At 39.2% G+C, this 22,356-nt stretch overlaps 1 protein-coding gene across 1 annotated transcript in view; it reads left to right on the top strand.

Moving 5' to 3' along the window:
* Nucleotides 1-21,016, top strand: part of DCHS2 (dachsous cadherin-related 2) — a 261,399-nt gene extending 240,383 nt beyond the window's left edge. Inside the window, exons 16-20 of the mRNA XM_044224647.1 lie at nt 2,197-2,348; nt 11,305-11,435; nt 14,534-14,820; nt 15,714-15,846; nt 17,953-21,016. Coding sequence (XP_044080582.1) covers nt 2,197-2,348; nt 11,305-11,435; nt 14,534-14,820; nt 15,714-15,846; nt 17,953-20,570 — 3,321 coding nt within the window. The 3' untranslated portion in view covers nt 20,571-21,016. The remainder of the gene's footprint in view (nt 1-2,196; nt 2,349-11,304; nt 11,436-14,533; nt 14,821-15,713; nt 15,847-17,952) is intronic.
* Nucleotides 21,017-22,356: the final 1,340 nt, after the last annotated feature.

Here is a 22,356-nt window from a genome sequence, read left to right as displayed (position 1 = left end):
TAATTAATCAGTCAACTTATTCTTAAGCCAGATCTTGAAACCACAAATAGAATTAATTTTTTAAAAGATTTTATTTATTGGGACACCTGGGTGGCTCAGTGAGTTAAGCCTCTGCCTTCGGCTCATGTCATGATCTCAGGGTCCTGGGATTGAGCCCCTCATCAGGCTCTCTGTCCAACAGGGAGCCTGCTTCCCCTTCCCCCTCTGCCTGCCTCTCTGCCTACTTGTCATCTCTCTCTCTCTCTCTGATAAATAAATAAATAAATAAAATTTTTAAAAAAGATTTTATTTATTTATTTGATAGGGAGAGACACAGCAAGAGAGAGAACACAAGTAGGGGGGAGGGAGGGGGAAGGAGAAGCAGGATTCCCACTGAGTAGGGAGCCCAATACGGGACTTGATCCCAGGACACTGGGATCATGACCTGAGCTGAAGGCAGATGCTTAACAACTGAACCACCCAGGTGTCCCTAATAGAATTAATTTTGGATTAAAATGTAATGCAGACTAAATAATACATCTCCATGGAGACTGATGCAAGACTTTTGTCTCATTCTCAACACTACTTTGATAATTTACTAAATAAGTCATCAGCGTCTAAATTTGTTAATGCTAAATCTAAGCTGTTTCATTAATTAAAAATCATTCTAAAATGAGACTCTCAATAAGATATGAAAAAAAGTCCACGTATGGTGTGTTTTATAGGCAATACTTTAAGCAGGGAAAAACAACAAATTAAAGACTATCATTCACTATACAGAGATTCCTTTTATTTTCTGGTACTGGCATGAATCTAAATACAGTTGGAAATCTATTCAAGCAAATTAGAATTTTTTCAAGTCCAGTACCTCATTTTATTGTACTTTTTGTTATTGCACTTCACAGATATTGCATTCTTTTTTACAAATCAAAGATCTGTGGTGAGAATGCATCCAGCGAGTCTATTGCCACCATTTCTCCAACAACATTTGCTCACTTTGTATCTGTGGCACCGTTTGTAATTCCTGCAGTATTCACACTTTTTCATTATTATTCTATTTGTGATGGTGTTGGTGGTCAGTGGTTTCTTGAGATGGAATCTATACCTGGTGAAGATGCTGCAAAAATCTTTGAAATGAGAGCAAATGATCTAGAATATTCCATAAACTTAGTTGATAAAGCAGCAGCAGCAGGGTGTGAGAGGACTGGCTCCAATTTTGAAAGAAGTTCTTCTGTGGGTAAAATGATACCAAACAGCAACACACGCTGCAGACAAATGGTTCGTGAAAGGAACAGGCAATCAGTGTGGCACACTTCACAGCTGTCTTATTTTGAAAAATTGCCACAGCCAACCCAACCTTCAGCAGCCACCTCCATGGTCTTCAGGAGCCACCAACATCAAGGCAAGACCCTCAGGTCGTGACTCACTGAAAGCTCAGATGATGGTTAGCACTTTTTAGCAGTCGAGTATTTTTAAATTAAAGTATTTTTTCTTTTTTTTTTTTTAAGATAAAAGGCGATGCTGTTGCATACTTTTTTAAATTTTTTTTTATTTTTTTATTTTGATGCTGTTGCATACTTTAAATAGACGACAGTATAGTGTAAAAACCTTTATATGCTCTGGGAAACAAAAAAAAATTCATTCGACTTGCTTTATTACAATATTTGTTTGATTTTGGTGGTCTGCTACTGAATCCGCAGTATCTCTGAGGTGTCTCTGTATTTTTGCCTCTTGCTTAAAACTGTAGTTCAAAACATGCGTGATGCCTATAGAAAGTTAATTGGAAATCCTTTCTTTTTTTTTTTTAAAAGATTTTATTTATTCACTTGACAGAGAGATCACAAGTAGGCAGAGAGGCAGGCAGAGAGAGAGAGAGGAGGAAGCAGGCTCCCCACTGTGCACAGAGCCTGATGTGGGGCTCGATCCCAGGACCCTGGGATCATGACCTGAGCTGAATGCAGAGGCTTTAACCCACTGAGCCACCCAGGTGCCCCAATTGGAAGTCCTTTCAATGAGCCTGCAGAACACTTTGTGCACCGATTACCTGCTATATTATACATGTAAGCCTCAGTCATTTGTTGCCATTCCTCTGGTCATTGTTTCTAAAGGGTGTTTGGCAAAATCCGTGATTCTTTCATCATACATTTGTCTAAAAAAGAGTCTTAACCCATCTCACAGAGTCAGTCCTTATCTAACAGAAGAGCGGCTTCCTCACAGGTATTTGCTACAGACCTGGACAGTGGGATGAACGGCCTGACTGAGTACTCCATTGTCTCCGGCAACCAAGGGGAAGCGTTCCACATTGACGCGCGGAGTGGTGTGGTCACAGCAAACGCAGTTCTAGATTACGAGCTCACCAGCTCCTACAGGTCTGTCCCAGATTCAGATCCATTCACTCTGTATTTTGCTTGTTTCAGACAAAATTGTTATAAACTATTGCTTTGGCCAAGCCTTTCTGCTGTGTAAGCTTTGTTGTAAAATGTGTTGCCCTTTGATCCAGCGTATGGTCACTCTTTCCATACACTGAAGGAGTCTTAGGAAGTATTTGCTATTTGGAAAAGGTGACTACACTAGAACATTAGGGGCCCCTGTTGTTCTTAGCTTTTATGACTTTTTGATGCTATTAAGTACTAAAGGAGAGACATAAAAAAGGACAGTATTTGCAAAATGCCTACTGAACAACAGACCACTCTGCAATTGTTTGTTGTTCTTGTTTTTAAAAATAGTGAAGTCTGAGTGACATTTCTCTTTTTAATTCTTTACTCAGTTTTGTGCACGAAAGTACAACCTTGTCATCAGGTCCTTATTGCACTACCGTGTTCTGACAGGAATGATCTGTTGAAGCACACATTTAACACTAAATGTATTTTTGTCTAGAGTTTAAGGTGTCCAGAATTATGTGGAATTCTACAAGACAGAGAACAGTGGTGTTGCAGGTCTTCCAGTTATTTTAAAAAGTCAGCACTTCAGAAGTCTAGCTATGCATACAGATATATTTACAGTATCATGGTCTGTAAAAGAAAGAGGAAAAGACTCTAAGGAACGAAACATGTCCGGGAGTGGGGATTACCTCAAACATGGTGGTCCAGCGACTACCACCACGAGGACCCCTGAGGAGAGAGCCCTAACAGTAGGGGTGAGGTGGGGAAGCAACAAGGTCCACGCACTGCGGGGTTTATTTTTCAGGCCTGTTGGAGTCAAGGCCACCCATACACTGGGATGACTTCAGGAAGAAAACCTAAACAACTCTACCTTGTCTGTCTCTAGAGAAGTGGTTGCGGGGGAGCCTGGGGACAGACACTTGGCTTTCTCATTTTGCATTTCCATATATTTGTGTCCTGTTTTTGTATGTTCTTCCAAAAGGCCTTGCACATTCAGTGGCGCCTTTAATCCTTCCGGTCGTCTTCTGAGGAAGCCGTTAGGCATTCCCTCCTCCTCTGCTAAGACAACCGACACAGGACCCAGATCCATTTAGTGACCCAACAGAGGCTCAGGCCCCAGTGTTCTGATGTGGACTCACCCTGTCTCCACTGTACGAGCTACAGAGCAGAGCTTCTACATAGGGGAAAAGCAGGCAGACAAGAGACCTGAGTGCCAGCGTTCTCTCAGGCCAGACTGCTTTCATATTTAATGAAGAAAGGGCAGTAGATGCGTGGGGCTGAGCGGCGAGAGTCAATTGCCGTGGGATCTGTGACAGGGCGGACTGGATTAATTAACCTCTGAAAACCTTCCTGGCTCTACAAAGTGTTCTGTTTCGTTCTTTTTGTTTAATATATTTCAAAATATGACTTCAAAAGCATTTTAAAAAAGTTTAAGACCTTACCCTGTATTAATGAGTAGGATTTTTTTGGGTAATATTTTAATGTAATCAATGGTTATGATGCTTATTGTATGAATATATTAAAACCGGCTGCCTAAATATGTTAAAACCCATTGCAGCTACATTGTTTCTTCAGCCACCTTAAGCAGAAAGCCCTTTTTCTCTCTGGTAGATGACTGCATGTCAGTCTCAGCCTAGTCCCACCGGAGTGGCTACAAATTCAGAGATTATCAGAGGTCTGCTGCGTTCCAGGAGCTAAGCACTTCCGGATTATAATGGCTTTCTGTCCTAATGTTCTTCTTACTCAATGGAGCCTAATTAGCAATTAAACCGGACTCCTTTAAGCTTTTTCCTATTTGCGTCACTGTTTCAGTGTTCCCAACATCTGAATTGGTCCCCATATTTAAAAGCGCCTCTCTCCAATTCCCCGTGAGGAAGTGAAGCAGGAGCTGAGAGAATTTTAACTCTACACACACAGAGAGACACAGAGACAGACACAGAGAGACACAGAGACAGACAGACAGACAGACACACACACACACGCAGTCTCCACCAGCACCAAGACAAGGAAATATTTTAAACGTCCTGCCTATTCACGTTCTCCCCTTCCTCCACCCCCTTGTGGCTTCTCTTCTCTTTAGTGTTTTCCCTAATATTTCAAACAGTGGGAAATACAGGATGATTATCTCCTAGTACCCTTTATCATTGGGGACGCTTGGGAAATGGTATCATTCTGCTTTTAACTTTACTTTTGAAGGATTGCTATTTTGTCCAATTGAAGAAAATATTCCCAATTCTAACCCTCTGTTTTACAATATAAAATGAGGGGGGGGTAAAGATATTTAAAGTTCTGATTATAGTCAATACACTAGAAATAAAAATTCGATAATCTTTAGACCACATTTTAAAAAAAATCAGTGGGGAGGTGATACCCAACTCTAAAATAGGCCTTAAGTTCTATCTGACTGACATTTCTGAATTTTAAAAACTGTTTACTAAGTGTGAGGCCAGGGATGTAGAGACTCATGCAAGTGTTGTTGTGTTTAGGGAACTCAAAAAACAAGAGCCATTATAGCCCATGGCAGGCGGCATATTAATAATCACAGTAGTTGCCATTTATAGAGCTGCTTTATATGTTGAATTCTCATAACAGATTAAGATTTACAGAAAGAGGAAATTAAAGTTCAGAGGCTAAAGCTGTTTGCCAAGAACACACAGCTAGTAAATGGGAGAAGTGATGGGATTTTTGCCCATGTGAGTGGTCCTAATAGGGCTTCCTGTTGTATATTGTGAATGTATCTGCCAAGGGCCTATCTCTGTCTTTATGAAACATGAAACAGGGAAGAAAAACTTGAGGCAAGTAAGAGTTAAGTTAAAGCTTTAAATATTCAATTTCTGTAACATAAATATTCAAGTTCAAAGAGCATTTGTTGCCAGGAGCAACGCTAAACTCAGACTCTACTGATAGCTCATTATGACCATGAGAGAAATACTGAGAAACAGTTCTGTATACAAGGTAGAAAGTTGCCTGAGATGTTCATTATCTTTTCCAAAATACATGACTTATCAATAGCAGAGCTGGCATTGTAGCCTCGTTCTGTTGACTCTCCATGAAAAGAATAAAAAACTTTTGGGCTCAAAGCAGGAAAGTCCTGGATACTCAAAAGTATTTATAAGGTGCATTTGGAAGTAACAAGTGATACAGCGCACCTGAGAAGCACCTGAGTGTGGGGTAATGAAAAAGAGGCTGGGGTTGTGGAGGAATAGGAGGAATATGGCCAAAGATACAAAGTTTCAGTTATAAGATAAATAAATGCTGGATATGTATTCTCTAACACGAAGACATCATTAACACTGCAGTGTGGTATAGTTGAGATTTGGTAAGAGAGTAGTTTTATGGGGCACCTGGGTGGCTCAGTGTGTTAGGCATCTGCCTTCAGATCGGGTCACGACCCCAGAATCCTGGAATGGAGCCCCACATCAGGCTCCCTGCTCACCAGGAAGTCTGCTTCTTCCTCTCCCTCTGTTCCCCTGCTCATACACTCTCTCACTCTCTCTCTATTTCAAATAAATACATAAAATCTTTTTTTTTAAAAAAAGAGTAGTTTTAAGAGCTTTCATCACAAGAAAAAATCATTTCTCTCTTTGTATCTGTATGAAACGATAGATGTCAACTTCTTGTGATGATAATTTCATGATATATGTAAGTCCAATCATTGTTATACACCTTAAACTTACACAGTGGTATATGTCAGTAATACCTTAGTAAAACTGGAAGCAAATTTATGATGATCTGCAAAACAAAACAAACCAACAACAACAAAAAAAGAGGCTGATAGGTCGCAGGCAAGTTTTGAGGGACTTTATATGCCATAGGATGGAAATTGCACTTGATTTGGTAAGCCATATAAAAGTCGAAGCAATTGAGTGCATGTTAAGATCTTTATTTTTAAAAGACATCTGGTAACAGATGCATTGCTAAACAGAGGACCAGCGTCAGACAGATTAGTTAAACTAGATGAAGGCTGTGAAAGGTCTGCTAATGAAGATGAAGCAGTGGGGGATGGAAGAAGAGAACATAGTTACTAATTGATTCAGGTATGGAGTCCATAGGAACATGGTCAATAGTCAGATTTATCCAACAAGGAAAGATACATAAAATTTCTTCATAGGAAAGGCAGGAATTGGAATTGCTGTTGGAATGGGGATTGGGATTAAGATTTTTTTCTGGGCATTTTGAGCTTCAAGGGCTAGTGCAAGAACAGAAGTTCAGACATTCCTTAGGCAGTTAAAATACTGATCTGGAGCCCAGGAAAGAGGTCTTCATCCAAGATTTAGATTTCAGATTCATCCAGGGAAAATATGTAAAATGGAATTACCTAGGGAAAGTCCACAAGATGAGAACTGGGAGGATTATCACTACTTGAGGATCAACCGGGCAAGTAGAAGCCAATGGAATATGTTGAGGGAATAAAAGGAATAGAACCTGGAAGAGATGGTCGCGGGAACCACAGGGAGAGGTTGGACTACATAAAAGAAAAAGGTTTCAAAGTGTGTTTGGATTAGAATCCACTAGAAGTTTTCCTTATTTTAAGGAGCTGAGGAGATCTTGTATTTCCACAAGCTCTTTCTCGATCTTTCTGCTTTTCCATAGCATCTCATTTTTGTTTCGTGCCTGCATTGCCTTCTGATAGCTCTCTGAGGACATTAATTAGAAGTGTTTTTATATTTCCTTTTGTTGTTTTAAGATCACTGTTTCTCTCAGATTTATTTTTTTCCTTGTTGGTCCTGAACTTCTTTTTTTCTTTTTTTAATTAAAAAAATTTTTTTTGAATTTTATCTACTTTTATTTTTTTGAGTGATTAATTTTTTTAATTTATTTTCAGCATAACAGTATTCATTATTTTTGCACCACACCCAGTGCTCCATGCAATCCGTGCCCTCTCTAATACCCACCACCTGGTTCCCCCAACCTCCCATCCCCCGCCCCTTCAAACCCCTCAGGTTATTTTCAGAGTCCATAGTCTCTCATGGTTCACGTCCCCTTCTAATTTCCCCCAACTCCCTTCTCCTCTCTAACTCCCCTTGTTCTCCATCTGCACTTCTTTTTCATGTTGGAGGCTTTCTGTAAGTAACTAATGATCCTCGGTTCTGAGTGAGGCGATAGCAAAGTCATCAGAATCCCTGATGGGCTCTCAGAGCTGTTGACCAGAGAGGAATTTGACTACTCTGGAGAACGACAGACAAATGGCAGTATAGAGAGTTCTTTTTTTTTTTTTTTTTTTTTTCCTTTGGGAGGGGCTTTCATTTCTCCAGGGGCAGACCCTCAATATTAATTACTCTGAAGATTAAAATCAGACAATCTTTTGCCTGGGAGTGAAGAGCAATGGGCAAAGAGAATTGATTGTTCTGTATTTTGAGTTTATGGGCCCAGCACGCTTTGTATTTTGAGTTTAAAATAATTGTCAAGCTATTTTTAGTTCAATATCTCACCCCACCCCTTGTCATGTCTTGTGTCTGTCTTTGGTTACGTGGGGTCAAATCCGTTCCCCACTCATCCTTATCCAAATGTATTTCAGTCTGTGGTTTCCTGTTACCCACTGATCTGTAACCATTCCCAAATCTGCTTGCATTTTCCAGAAATTTGTTGAAACTTCTCACCACCTCTACCCACCAAAATCTTCTCCCATTTTCTATTAGCCTTATGTACATATACCTTATTTTAAATTCTTCTGCTCTCATTACTGTAGAATCTCAGGAGGAAGAAGAGATAAAACCTGTGTAGTTTTAACCAGAAGTCATAGCTCTTCATAGGTGTTTCTGATGTTAGATGATATCTTTGATTGTCTTAGAAATTCAGAAAGAACATGTAATTCTGGGTAGACATTTCAGATATTGTTGAAAGGAAGTTTTGAAAAATCCCCTTCCACCTTTGGTATTTATTAAGGCAATCAGAAAGGATAGTGAGTGGTCACGGTCCCATTTAAAGTTTAAGGTGATAAAAGAAGTTTCCTGTGGTTGGTCGAATAGGAGAAATATGCTCTGAATTAGAATGGGCCAGTTCTAAATCTGGTCAATTTCATTTATAATCTCCGCTGATGTACTAATCAGGGCAGCTGTTCTGAAATCTGGAGCCAGTTGGACTGGTTACAACCAATAGTTTTACAAAGACTGCCAAAGAGCCATCATAGAAAACTTCAGGTCTCACAGAAGTGAAGAGAAGAATCTTCGTGGATCTGCCTTCCTAATTTTTCATCTCTTCCTCAAGCTATTGAGGAACTGTTTACTTGTCTTTTTATTTTGAAACTGAATTGTACATTTTCCTCTGTATTAGAGATTCTCAATTTTTTAAGTTGACTTAGCATATATATATATTATATATAGAAAGAGAACATGTAATTCTATATTCATATGTTCATATATGAATATAGTTGAGTTAGGCATATATATTTCAGCTGACTTAAGCTCATAATTTTAAGTTGACTTAGAACCCCTGACACTGTACCGCTGCAAAAATCCAGGTGATCGCAGCTATAGCAGAATTGACAGACCCATAACTTTGATGACCTGGCCAAGCTTTTAGTATGACACTGGGGAGGGGCAGGCTGTGGAGGCAGAGAACGTTATGATTTGTTTATTTTTAGTAAAATATTTCCATATGTACCTGACTTATGTTCATGCTAGCAAAACAAACTTTCCATAGGGAATTAATCCTAAGCTCAGAAGTGTGAAATTCAAGTAGTAGTTTTACTGATGTCCCAGCTCTGATAGCATAGAAAGCAGCCTGTGTGCTCCACGAATAGTATATAAACAGGGATTATTTGCTATTAAGTGAGATTTAAGCCAAGAAAGAGTTGATGCTTATTTTACATCACTTTAAAATGTAAGATTGGAAAGATTGACCACTCCTCAGGTAAGCTAAGGAAAAAGAAAGTAGAAATGTGTCAAATTCCAAGACTCAGTTTCTTAAAGGGTAGTATCAACCATGGGCTAAGACTAAAACCACTTATGAGGTAAAGATTGTCTTCTGATGGACAACTCGTGTCATTGTAGTGTTTAGAGGGGAGTGGAAAGCTAATGGTTATGCCTTAGGGCATGAGAGATGCATGTAAGAGAGGCATGTTGAAAATACATACTGGAACTCAGACTGTTGAGCACAGGTTTTCCAGTTAACTAAGACCTGGACTTAAATCCTGGTTGCCATATAATACATCATAATTTCAGACAAATCTTGAGAAACCATCCCTCAGCATATATATATATATTTTTTTAAATCAAGTAAGATAACTCACCTGCCCTCAAGAGACAGAAAAGACAAGGAGAGGCAGATAATCAGTCAGTAAGAACAAAGGGTGATGACTGCTGTGTCAGAAGATTCCAGGCAGAAGCCAAGTCATTGGAGGTCATGTAGCTCAAGGCCTGGACTGCCTCTTATGGACATGAAGAGCCAAGGATAAGTTTTCAATAAGGAAGTCCAGTTTTCAATTCAGGATGTTGGATGGAGCAGTTGAGTTGTGGTGGTGGGGTGGGGTGGGTGGGGGGATCGATAGATACAGATGAGACTTGGAGTAGGGAGATTGGGGAACAAATATTCCAGATGGGAAAGGATATAATGAAGATGGAACATTCCAGGTCAAGATGATGAGAGGATGAGGTTACAGAGACTAACTTATCTTGGTTTTCCCAGGACTGTCCTGGTTTAAAAACAAAAACAAAAAACCTTAGAAAGTCCCATGTCCCAGGAAACCCTTCAGAACCGGGCAAAGCAGGATGGTTGATCAGCCTATCTGAGGCTCTGAAGGCAGGACTGAAATGGTTGGGAACACTGGTCCAAGTGTAATTAAGAGGAGAAATCTGTAAGACTCACAATGACTTGGGTTTTGGAAGGTTGGTGACAGAAATGGAGAAGTTGAAGACATTAAGAAGGTTTTGAATTTAGTTGCTAGAGATAGTTGTACCATCATCCAAGAGAGATAAAATCACTGCGTGTAAATTCTTTCATGGCCTTTTCCCCTACTCTATAGTTCTAGCCAATCATTCATTTTGTATCTGTATTAATCATGCAATATCCTCTCTTAATTCTACAGTTTCTATCGATTTTGAGTTTGGATCTAAAAAGAATATCAATATCAAAGCAATCTCTTCATGGCTTTATCTTTTGTTGTACAGTAAAATGGAAATATATAGTAATATCCAGGCCATGCATGGTAGGGTGGAGGCCATCTACTTACCCAAAGAATGGGTATTGGTGTTTGTACTTTTTAAGTTGTCCTTGGTAGGAAAGGACTAAATTCTACAGTCTGTCTCCAGAAATCACTCATTTATTTTAAATGCCACATGACCCTTTAGTGTCTTGCTGGATTTGATGCTCTTAATCCGTCAAAAATAAATAAATTTCAGGCTACCATACTTCTTTTTTAATATCTCAATTTTTAAAAATTTCTTTTCAGCATAACAGAATTCATTGTTTTTGCACCACACCCAGTGCTCCATGCAATACATGCCCTCCTTAATACCCACCACCTGGCTCCCCCAACCTCCCACCCCTCACCCCTTCAAAACACTCAGATTGTTTTTCAGGGTCCGTAGTCTCTCATGGTTACCATACTTTTTTGAAAAAGATTTTATTTATTTATTTGAAAGTGAGAGAGAGTGAGTGAGAGAAAGAGCACAAGCTGGTGGGCAGGGTGAGGGTCCAGGGAGGCAGTAGGAGAAGCAGACTCCCTGCTGAGTAGGGAGCCAGACACGGGGATTGATCCTAGGACCCTGGGATCATGACCTGAGCTGAAGGCAGCTGCTTAACCAACTGAGCCACCTAGGCAGACCCAGGCTACCATTCTGATGAGATAAATTTTTAAATGATGCCATTTAGTAGAAGCTAGGGGAAGAAATAAAAGTAGCGAATCAGCTCATTTTTTTAGTTTTCAATGGGATATTTGATACATGTGTTGTTTTTCGAATTCTCGGGATAATGGATTATATTTCTTGTTTCTTTTCCAAACCAGCTTGATTGTGCAAGCCACAGATAAAGGGATGCCCAGGCTTTCTGGTACAAGTGTGATCAAGATACAGGTGACTGATATAAATGACAATGCCCCGGCTTTTCTCTCCCCTGAAGCAGTGGAAATTGCAGAGAGTAAGTATGCCGATTTGGAATCATGGTGTTATCTTGTATAATATCATCTACCAGACAGGCGTTCTGTTCAATATAAGTACTAATCCTTACAAACCATGTAACATGGACAGCTTCTGTCTTCATCTTACAAAGAATAGAAAATGGATGGCCAGAAGTTAAATATCAGATGTTAAAGACGTTAAATGTTGAGGCTGAGATTTGCCTTTAAGCCTTATGAGGTCGGTTCCCCAGACTCAACCTGTCATTCCCCACAGCTGCTTTTGTGTATACTGATAGTTCTCAAAAACAAAATGTACTCCATCAAGAAGCATACTTTGTTGACTATGGTGATCATTCTAAAGCTCGTCTAAGAAGCAATGTCCTTAGACTGATAATTCTGTTGGTCTTTGTGGTATACGACTGGCAAGTAATGAGTGAAGGGATGCTCATTGCAAAGTCATCGCTTTCCTCTAGTGTAAACTCAACTTCAGCATTTACAGAAATTTTTTTTTCTTTTTTAAAAATTTTATTTATTTGTCAGAGAAAGAGAGAACACAAGCAGGCAGAGAGGCAGGCAGAGCGGAGGGAGAAGTGGACTCCCCACTGAGCAGGGAGCCCCATGTGGGACTCGATCCCAGGACCCTGGGATCATGACCTGAGCTGAAGGCAGTGGCTTAACCAACAGAGCCACCCCGGCGTCCCTACAGAAAAATTTTAATCACATTAGCGGTGGAGGTAGAAAATTCAAAATTTTACACAGTATGCCAATGAATCCCAATTGGGCAAAAAGTGCTGGCCCCTCTCTTGGCCTCTTTCCTTTCCCTCTCAGTACCCAGCTTATTCCTAAGATGTTTCTAAGATTTTAGGGTGTTCAGTTTCCAGACAAATTGCCACTCACAGAGGCATATATTTGTAGATGTATAGGGATACCTACAAATACTCTAAAATATTCTACAAAGAAAAAATTCTCCAGTTCTGGCTCTCACTCATTTGATATACTTCCATTTGCTTTTATTGAAGGTACTGTTCTTAACCACCGTGCCTTAGCATCAAAATGCAACAATGTTCTCAACACACCACAAGAACAAAGGGCAAAGATCAAAACATATACTGAATAGGGTAAAGGAGTGGTTGATGCATCCAGAATTTTCAAGCCTGAAATATGAAAATTACATGAGTTTCATGTATAGGGAAACTGTTCTGAGTATCTTGACATCTTCTCTCCACCTGTACCCATACTTGTAAGCTTAAAAGCGAGGTTCCTTTTATGAAGTTCAGACTAAAGAACACATGTAGTATGTTAGGCATTTAGCATGCCATCTGTTTTGTGACTTTGGGGTGGTGAATAATATTAGAAATTTACTTTTATCACTAGCATGATGTATACTTTGTCTTTCCATAGTCTGGATAGTTTTTTTTTTTTTCCCCCAATTTATTTATTTTCAGAAAAACAGTATTCATTATTTTTTCACCACACCCAGTGCTCCATGCAAGCCGTGCCCTCTATAATACCCACCACCTGGTACCCCAACCTCCCACCCCCCCGCCACTTCAAACCCCTCAGACTGTTTTTCAGAGTCCATAGTCTCTCATGGTTCACCCCCCCTTCCAATTTACCCAAATTCCCTACTCCTCTCTAACGCCCCTTGTCCTCCATGCTATTGGTTATGCTCCACAAATGAGTGAAACCATATGATAATTGACTCTCTCTGCTTGACTGATTTCACTCAGCATAATCTCTTCCAGTCCCGTCCATGTTGCTACAAATGTTGGATATTCGTCCTTTCTGATGGAGGCATAATACTCCATAGTGTATATGGACCACATCTTCCTTATCCATTCATCCGTTGAAGGGCATCTTGGTTCTTTCCATAGTTTGGCGACTGTGGCCATTGCTGCTATAAACATTGGGGTACAGATGGCCCTTCTTTTCACGACATCTGTATCTTTGGGGTAAATACCCAGGAGTGCAATTGCAGGGTCGTAGGGAAGCTCTATTGTTAATTTCTTGAGGAATCTCCACACTGTTCTCCAAAGAGGCTGCACCAACTTGCATTCCCACCAACAGTGTAAGAGGGTTCCCCTTTCTCCACATCCTCTCCAACACATGTTGTTTCCTGTTTTGTTAATTTTGGCCATTCTAACTGGTGTAAGGTGATATCTCAATGTGGTTTTAATTTGAATCTCCCTGAGGGCTAATGATGATGAGCATTTTTTCATGTGTCTGATAGCCATTTGTATTTCTTGATTGGAGAAGTGTCTGTTCATATCTTCTGCCCATTTTTTGATGTGTTTGCCTGTTTCGTGTGGGTTGAGTTTGAGGAGTTCATTATAGATCCTGGATATCAACCTTTTGTCTGTACTGTCATTTGCAAATATCTTCTCCCATTCCGTGGGTTGCCTCTTTGTTTTTTTGACTGTTTCCTTTGCTGTGCAGAAGCTTTTGATTTTGATGAAGTCCCAGAAGTTTATTTTCGCTTTTGTTTCCTTTGCCTTTGGAGACGTATCTTGAAAGAAGTTGCTGTGGCTGATATCGAAGAGATTACTGCCTATGTTCTCCTCTAAGATTCTGATAGATTCCTAGTCTGGATAGTTTTGATAAATTTCCATAGTCTATGCCACCCCAAATGCAGTAATTTTACAAAAATAAGTATAAGGAACCAAGTATTTCTAACTTATTATACACATATTGTCTTTAAATTTTGCTTGTTTCAAAATTATATGCTTTATATTAATGTTTTGAGTAATAACCTTCTTCCCACCCATATCCTCCATAAATATATGATTTTAATACAGAAACTACATAAGAGAAATAAGTGCCTCAGAATGTTTTTCGGTCCTGGAATGGTGTTGCATGCATATGATAAAAAATGCAATATAAAAATCAAATATACCCTACCTCCTCAATTCCCTACCCAGTGGTAAATTTTCACTTTATTGGGCTCATAAATTCTTCAGAGTTTTTGTTCAGCTCGTAATGAGCTTTGTATTAGAAATCATGCCAAGAAACAGCAAATCATGTTGGACTTGAAGTTAAAATGTTTGGATGGAACTATTAAAGAAAAGTGTTTCAAAGGACGGATTTTAATGGAGGCTGACATTGGTCATGACTATTGCAGATTCTTTGCCTGGTGCCGTTGTGACTCAGATATCAGTTCATGATGGGGATTTGAATCCAGCTTTCATCTTCAGTTTTGCCAAAGACAGTAATCCTGGAACCAAGTTTGCTATTGATCGGAATACTGGAGCAGTGGTGCTAGTGAAAACACTGGATTTCGAAAAAGTTACTGAATATGAGCTGTTCATCCAAATTTCGGATACTGTGCATGAAACAGAGGGAATGCTCACTGTCCGTGTGGTGGACGTCAATGATAACCCACCTGTATTTTCTCAAGATTCTTACCAGGTAAAGGGCCTCAGGAGATGCTGAAAGCATAACCAAAGTAGAAAAGAATAGGGAATACTGTAACAGTGTTGATAGACTGTGTTGTCAACCAGTGTTTACAGACTGATTTAGGTAGTCAGTAGCCATAGGTTTTAGTGCCTTAGTTGATGCTGAGGGTTGTATATTCAATATTCTGGAGCTGTGGTAGGTGCATATGGAAGGAAAGAGCTCATTCATTTCAGTTTCTTACAGATGTATAGCATCTTTTTTTTTCTTTTTTAGTTTGTAGATATTGGAGTCCAGCTGTCCATAGCAATCAGAACTGGTCTAATATTTGCAAAGGTATCAGACAATATGGTGGTCAGGATTATCAGCACTTAATTTGGGAAGACTCTTTCTTTCTTTGGCATATTTTTGGAATATACTGATAAAAATTTTGCAGAAACAAATCATGAACAAAATTGTAAAGTGGAAATTTTATTTTTTTAGAACTTAGTGTATGTTTATGAAATTCAGGACAATAATAGCCTTCAACTAAGTACTTGGAAATGGGCTTCAAGACTTCTGAATGTAGCAAATGCACGGGTTCAGCATAAACACAGAAGGGAAACTAAACTAGGTAATGACCCTCTGTATGTAATACTGCAGTAGTGGTCTTATTAACTATCCTCTACCAGGCAGAACTAATTTAGATGGATTTCTTTTCCATAATAAAAACCAAAACTAAATGAAAAATTTTAAACTTTGTTTTCCTGAACCTGGGACTACAAAATAATGTTTTAATATATCAACTCTATAAATTACAATGTGTTTTCCATAAGTAAAATGAATGCAATGGTTTTATTTTCTGGCCCTGTTCTTAAAAATATCTCTAACCTGTAAGCACAAGGCTCCTTTCTCTCTTTTTCCTTCAGGTCACTGTTCCCGAATCAGTGCCTCTGGGGTACTCAGTGCTGACCGTGTCAGCCACTGACCTAGAAAGCAATGAGAACATTTCTTACAGAATCCTTTCCTCTTCTAAGGAATTTTCAATCGATCCAATGAATGGTGAGTTATTTATTGTGGCTTTAGTGTTCTTAGGTTTGAGGTACAAGGTAGAAGCCTGAAATAATCTTTTCCAAATGCTCCTGAAATGTTTCCACCTCACCCCTCTGGAATTATAGATGCCACCCTTCTTATTTCTCTTCACATCAAATGCTGTGGTAGCAAATCCTGGTGTTATTTCTCTTCTCCAACATCTTAATGTCTGGAAAGCAAAATTACGTGCTGGCAAATGCACAGAACTTCAGAGACCCTGATGTAGTAAACACCCAGCTCACCAGTCCAACCAAGGACAGTTTAGGTAATTATCCTGGGCCTCAACAAGAATCAAAATGAAGGCAAAGGGATTCATTTAGTACCGAGGACTTCATGTTACAAGAGCGTGGAAGTTTTTTTTTCCAAGCCAAGTATATTAAGTTCAGTAATAGCATAATACAGTCAATAAGGACAGAAAAATTGAACAGAAAACTATTCAAGCATCTCTACTGAGAACACTTATTGTGGTATTCCAGTTTATTTGATGGCTTCCAAGTGTCTTTATATTTTTATCAGAAAGCAAGTCATTGTGGTGATGAAATAAATGCATTTAGACAAGTGATTTCAGATTAGAACACTTAAGAACTGCATAGAGAAAGCATACCAATGGATAGATAGTAAAAGTTAAATTTGATATGATACTATGATTAGCAAAACATTGTCCCTAGAAGAGCACACTCTAGAAAAGAATAGGGCCTGGGACCTGTTACACCATGTGTTCCCCATCTCTGCATACCATTGCATTATTTCATAAGTGAGAGCTGATTTAAAAATGAATCTCAGGACGATGGATGGTAAGTAGACTTACTGTGGAGATCACTTTGCAATATACACAGATAGCAAATCACTAGGCTGAACACCTGAAACTAACACAATATTATATGTTAATTATATCTTAATTAAAAAAATTACCTCAGGATTTCCCCAAAGAAGAATTTAATCACAGAATACTGGTAGGAGGCCCATGGAGTGTTTCAAAAGGCAGAAGTAGGTCATGTCACCGCACAGCCTGTGGGTGAATGCTAATGTATAGATAGAAACATTTCAGACATTTGGCTCTTCTTTTGTCCTCCCTTTCTTTTTTGGAGGGTCGGGGGTGGGAGATGTATATGTGCTCAGATGACATCAACTGCTCTCCTGGCCACAGCCCATCAAAGTGTGTGAGGTGGTCACTCTGAGCACTTAATTTAACGCAGCAACATGAATTATTAACAAGCTTTGCAATGAGATATTGATTCAAATGTTTTTAAAACATTAAATGGGGGTTCCTGGGGGGTACAGTCAGTTAAGAGTACAACTCTTGATTTCAGCTCAAGTCACGATCTTATAGTCATGAGATCGAGCCCACATCATGCTCCGTGCTCAGTGTGGAGTCTGCTTGAGATTTTCTCCCCTTCTGCCCCTCCCCCTCCTCTCTCTCTCTAAAAATAAATACATCTTTAAAAAAACATTAAATGTTATTAGATCAACTTAGTTCATGGTGAGACTCTGATTATGTATTTCTATATTTAAAAATAATAAAATGTATTAAATGTTTTTCATTTAAGGGAAATCTACTTGCTGAATTAACAAAGAGCTTTAGGAAAGACACCTCCATAATTAAGCAATAGTTGTAACTCAGTATTATCATATATACTATCTTCATCTGACTAGAGTGAATGTCAACCAGTATTTCCAGAATCAATATCTTTATGTTAGAATGTCTCTATACATGTGTCTATGATAGTAGAATAGGATATAGATTTTTCAAATAAGAATATGTTTTCTTTAAAAATAGGTAATGTGGCAGCTTATTATACAAAAATAAAGTTAAGAGACATTTTCAGCAAAGTCATCTTCAAGTGACACATATATTTAATAGAATGAATGTCAGGAATTTTATTTCTGGATCTGAAGTGTTACAAAAGCATAACTATAAAAATTTTAAATTCCTATTTGGATTTACTTTTGATTGTAACTTAAATAACAAATCTGGCAAATAACTAAACATATTAGCAAATATTTGATAAATGTTTGCTGACAACCTGGGTCCGGAAAATTTAAATTGACATTAAAATGCTATGTCTTGTTTTTCAGGCACAATATTTACTATCAATCCCATATTACTTCTGGACAAAAAATCAACAATTCAGTTTCTTGTGGAGGCCAGTGATGGTGGAATTCCTGACCTGAGGGCTCTTACCTTAGTAGAGGTAGAAATAAAAGATATGAACAATTATGCTCCTGAGTTTGCTGTAGAATATTATAATCTCAGCTTGAGGGAAGATGCTCAAATTGGAGGCACACTTGTCACATTTTCAACCATTGACCATGACTGGACCCGTGAAAACACACATGTTGATTATTCCATCATCAGTGGTAATTCACAGAACAATTTCCATGTGGAAACTAGTTTCATTCATTCAGAATATCCTTATAAGCAAGTTGGTTACCTGGTATTGCTTCAGAGTCTGGATAGAGAAGCAGCTGCCAATCATAAGCTTGTCATTCTCGCATCTGATCATGGCTTCCCTCCATTGAGCTCTACAGCCACTGTAGCAATAGAAGTACTTGATGTCAATGATAATCCTCCCAAATTCAACAGTCTGAAATATCACGCCCATGTCAGGGAAAGTACCCCTCTGGGGAGTCACATCACTGTGGTCTCTGCAAACGACCATGATGTGGGTTTGCATGCAGAAATCACCTACCACATCATCTCTGGAAATGAGAAGGGGCATTTTCACTTGGAAGAAAAAACTGGAGTTCTTTATTTGATTAAACCTCTGGATTATGAAGAAACGACAAAATTCACTGTAACTGTTCAAGCTTTAGATGAAGAAGAGAAGCATTCTTCTTTTGCGATTGTGTTTATCAATGTCCAGGATGATAATGACCATGCACCTCAGTTTATGTTCTCAAGCTCAAATTGTGTTGTTCCTGAAAATGTGCCTGTTCTCTCCACCGTATGTTCCGTAAATGCTTTGGATTTTGATGCAGGTCCGTATGGAGAACTGACCTATTCTGTGTTATCGCCCTGTTCGGGCACTCATGGGAGGCCTCATGACCATGATCCCTTTCTCATTGACCCTGTGACAGGGGATATTCACACTCAGCAAGTCCTCGACTATGAAAATGACAATAATTACTGTCTCACAATTCAGGCAAAAGACAAAGGTGACTCAACAGCCACGTTAACGGTTTGGCTAAATATTGAAGGGATAGATGAGTTTGAACCTGTGTTTACTCAAGATAAGTATTTTTTCAACCTTCCAGAGAAGAATAAAGTGAGACAGCTGATTGGCAGAGTGGAAGCATCTGATGAAGACGCGGGTATCGATGGAGTCGTGCTGTACTTGCTGGAGACACCATCTCCTTTCTTTTTAGTGAATAAAACGAATGGAAATATCTATTTGACTGGAGCACCTCTCCTAATAAGAAGTCAGTTCCATGAACGAAACGCCATTGAAATGAGAATCATTGCTCATAGCCCCAAAGCGGACTCCAGGTTCGCAGTCTGTACAGTGTTCGTGAACATGTCTTCTTTCTCAGAAGGACAACTCTCAGGAGTATCAGGCTATGGCTTTTCAGTCAGCCTCACAGTCTCCTTTTTAGTGTTTCTGATACTCGTCTTCATTCTAATTGTATTGATTTTAAGACATAAACAAAAAGATGCAGCAAACAATTACGAACAAAAGAAAACATCGTCCTCCTTAGATATCAGCCTGGGACTGACCACAGAGGGCAGCATGCTCAAACCCTTCCAGAAAACTAAAGAGGGTAGTAACGAGGTGGTTCCTGCAGACACCCTGCCTGAATGGCTGAGCTTAATAAGTATCATGGAAAAGGACATCGTGAATCTGTACAGGCACTCAAACTCCAGTGGCCACTGCTCTGTGGAAGGAGAGACTGCAGAAGATAAGGAAATCCAGAGGATAAATGAGCATCCTTACAGAAAGGATGCTGGCTCAGCCCTCAGTGACCGCGAGTCCAGGGTCCCAGACTCTGGAATCCCAAGGGACTCGGACCAGCTCTCCTGCTTGTCTGGAGAAACTGATGTGGTGGTCCCTGCTGAACCAGCAGAAAGCGGCCATGCATTTGACGAAGAAGATCGGGAAGGCTGTGGCACAACCTGTGTTACAAATAACGTGTTACTCCAGACACTAAAGAAGACAGAGATAAAAGAGAGCATCCAGGCTGATGTCAGGAGAGAGTCCGTTTTGATTTCAGATGATCGAGAAGCAAGGTGCGTGGCTCTTCCCACCCAGAGAACATCTAATCACGATGTAAGAGGCAACTACCTCTGGGATTATCTCCTCAGCTGGGAACCCAAGTTCCAACCTCTTGCCTCAGTATTTAATGATATTGCAAAATTAAAGGACGAACATTTACAGACAACTGGCATTCTTAAAGAGAAGCCTTTGGTTTTCCCACCACCTTTGATTACCGCAATAGCCCAGCCCGGGATTAAAGCAGTTCCACCAAGGATGCCAGCCAGAACCCCAGGGCAAGTGCTTCCCAGATACCCACACTCCCTTCCCTACCATCTCAGTTCTCTGCCTGAAGCCATGACTCCCAGCTTTCCTCCATCTGTTTTCCTGCTGACTACACACACCCCTGCCATGACCCCACGGTTGTCAAGTGGGGAATCGTCGGGAACACATCTGAGTGGTACATGCCGTGAACTTAAAGCAAAAGATGAAGTTCAAATATAACCTGATTGTGATGTCAAGCACGCATTTACCATTGGTCATGAATGTTTGAGCAAGACATTCTTAAGCTAGCTCTTCGAGATTGGTTAAAATGAAGTCAGGGTTTTCAGCATCTCCTCATTTAAGTTTCTCAAATTTCTTACAGCCTTAATGAGAAGTTACCCCTCTCTTTCAACCTTTATGTTTTGCTCTCAGGACTCAAGTTTGTATATAAAATAGTGTATATTCTATCCTATTTGGTTTTCTGAGGACGCCATGAACTAAACTGACTGCCAAAATGTTTCTATGAAAATAAATGGAAAATAAGTATTGTGCAGTCCAGTCACATTACTGCTGATTACAGTGCTATACCTAAAATAAATTAGTAAATACTGAATAAGGAATAAATGTAGGACCAAAAATAATGGAGAGGGGAATTGGGGAACGATAACATTAAATTTTAAAATGAAGCAATTTTCTGTAGATCTGGTTTGTTTAGAGATGTATTTCTCTCCTTTCCCCATACACCACACTTAGGTAGTTTTGGCATAGTTTGAATTTTAATATGGTGTCTTTTGGAAATCTAATGAGAAATTAAGAATGAAATTTGTCTTAACTGTACCAAATAAGAAAATTATTCCTGATTAAGTGAACCAGAAATGTATAATTCCTGATAGAGGGCCAGGATTGGTAGCAGCAATAAGTATATGGTTGACCACCACCCAGGACATATTTGTATTTGCTTGGCCTTCTTTACAAACAGAATGATGATTTTTTTTTTCAATGCTCTGTCTTATAACATGGTACAGGTAAAGACATTAAATTTTAAAGATTAATTTGTAGATATTCTTCATATCCTTCTAGACATGGTGACTTTAGGTGTGAAATAATTTATCCATTCAATGTCACTTTTGATAGTTTGCCTAGATAAAATTACGTTATTATCTAATAATAAATTTCATAGAGTAATTTAGCATTATATTTTTAATGAAGATTTTTATATAAATATTTCCACTATAAAAATTAAGAATGGATGTCAGAAGTCTCTCTCCCATTTGTCCATACTCACCTTTAGATTTCACTGTCATTAGATGGAGCAATTTGGCAGCATGGTTAAAAGAAATTGTTTTGTACAGCTACTGTTTTGGATATATAGTGGTGTTGTGTGGTGCTTACGTATGTAATGCTCTATCCTTCTCCCTGGTGAGCCTGAGGATCCATCAGAGATTCTTATCCCTTTTAGGAAAGCAGAGATGCTGTTGATGGTCTGGAAGTCATCCATGGTAGGCAACATGGCCAGGCTTTGGGATAAGAGTTTAGGATTCAATGTCCAGTCTAGAAGGCATCTGATATGATTTTCTTGATAGTGTGAGCCTCTGTTGTGGAAATATTTCCTGTATTTTTTCTTCAGTAGGCCTCATATGTGTACCTAATTTCTCTTAACTAGAAAACATGGCAGGATGCCATGTTTGATAGTAGGTTTGTAGACAAATAATTCTAAGGCTACCTATGCTGATTTTATTAATTATATATCTGCTGGTTCTTAGATTGGGAACACATATGTAAAACCACATCAGAATTATGTGAAACATGAAGGTTTTTGGACGAGCCTAGAATCCTAGGGAAAGTCTTTTAGTCTTGGAACAGTTCAACATTAAAGGATGGATGCATGTCTCTCCTTTTCTTCACGGCACACAGGGAAGAAGATTTCATGGTTTTCCTTAAAAAAATAAAAATTAATCATTTCAGTGTTCCAGTATTTATTCTCTCTTTGACTTCCTTGAAAAAATTGCTTTGAGCATATAAAAGA

This window comes from Neovison vison, chromosome 11, assembly GCF_020171115.1.
Source record: "Neovison vison isolate M4711 chromosome 11, ASM_NN_V1, whole genome shotgun sequence".
NCBI classification, from domain to species: Eukaryota; Metazoa; Chordata; class Mammalia; order Carnivora; family Mustelidae; genus Neogale; species Neogale vison.
This window is presented reverse-complemented; position numbering and strand designations above follow the sequence as displayed.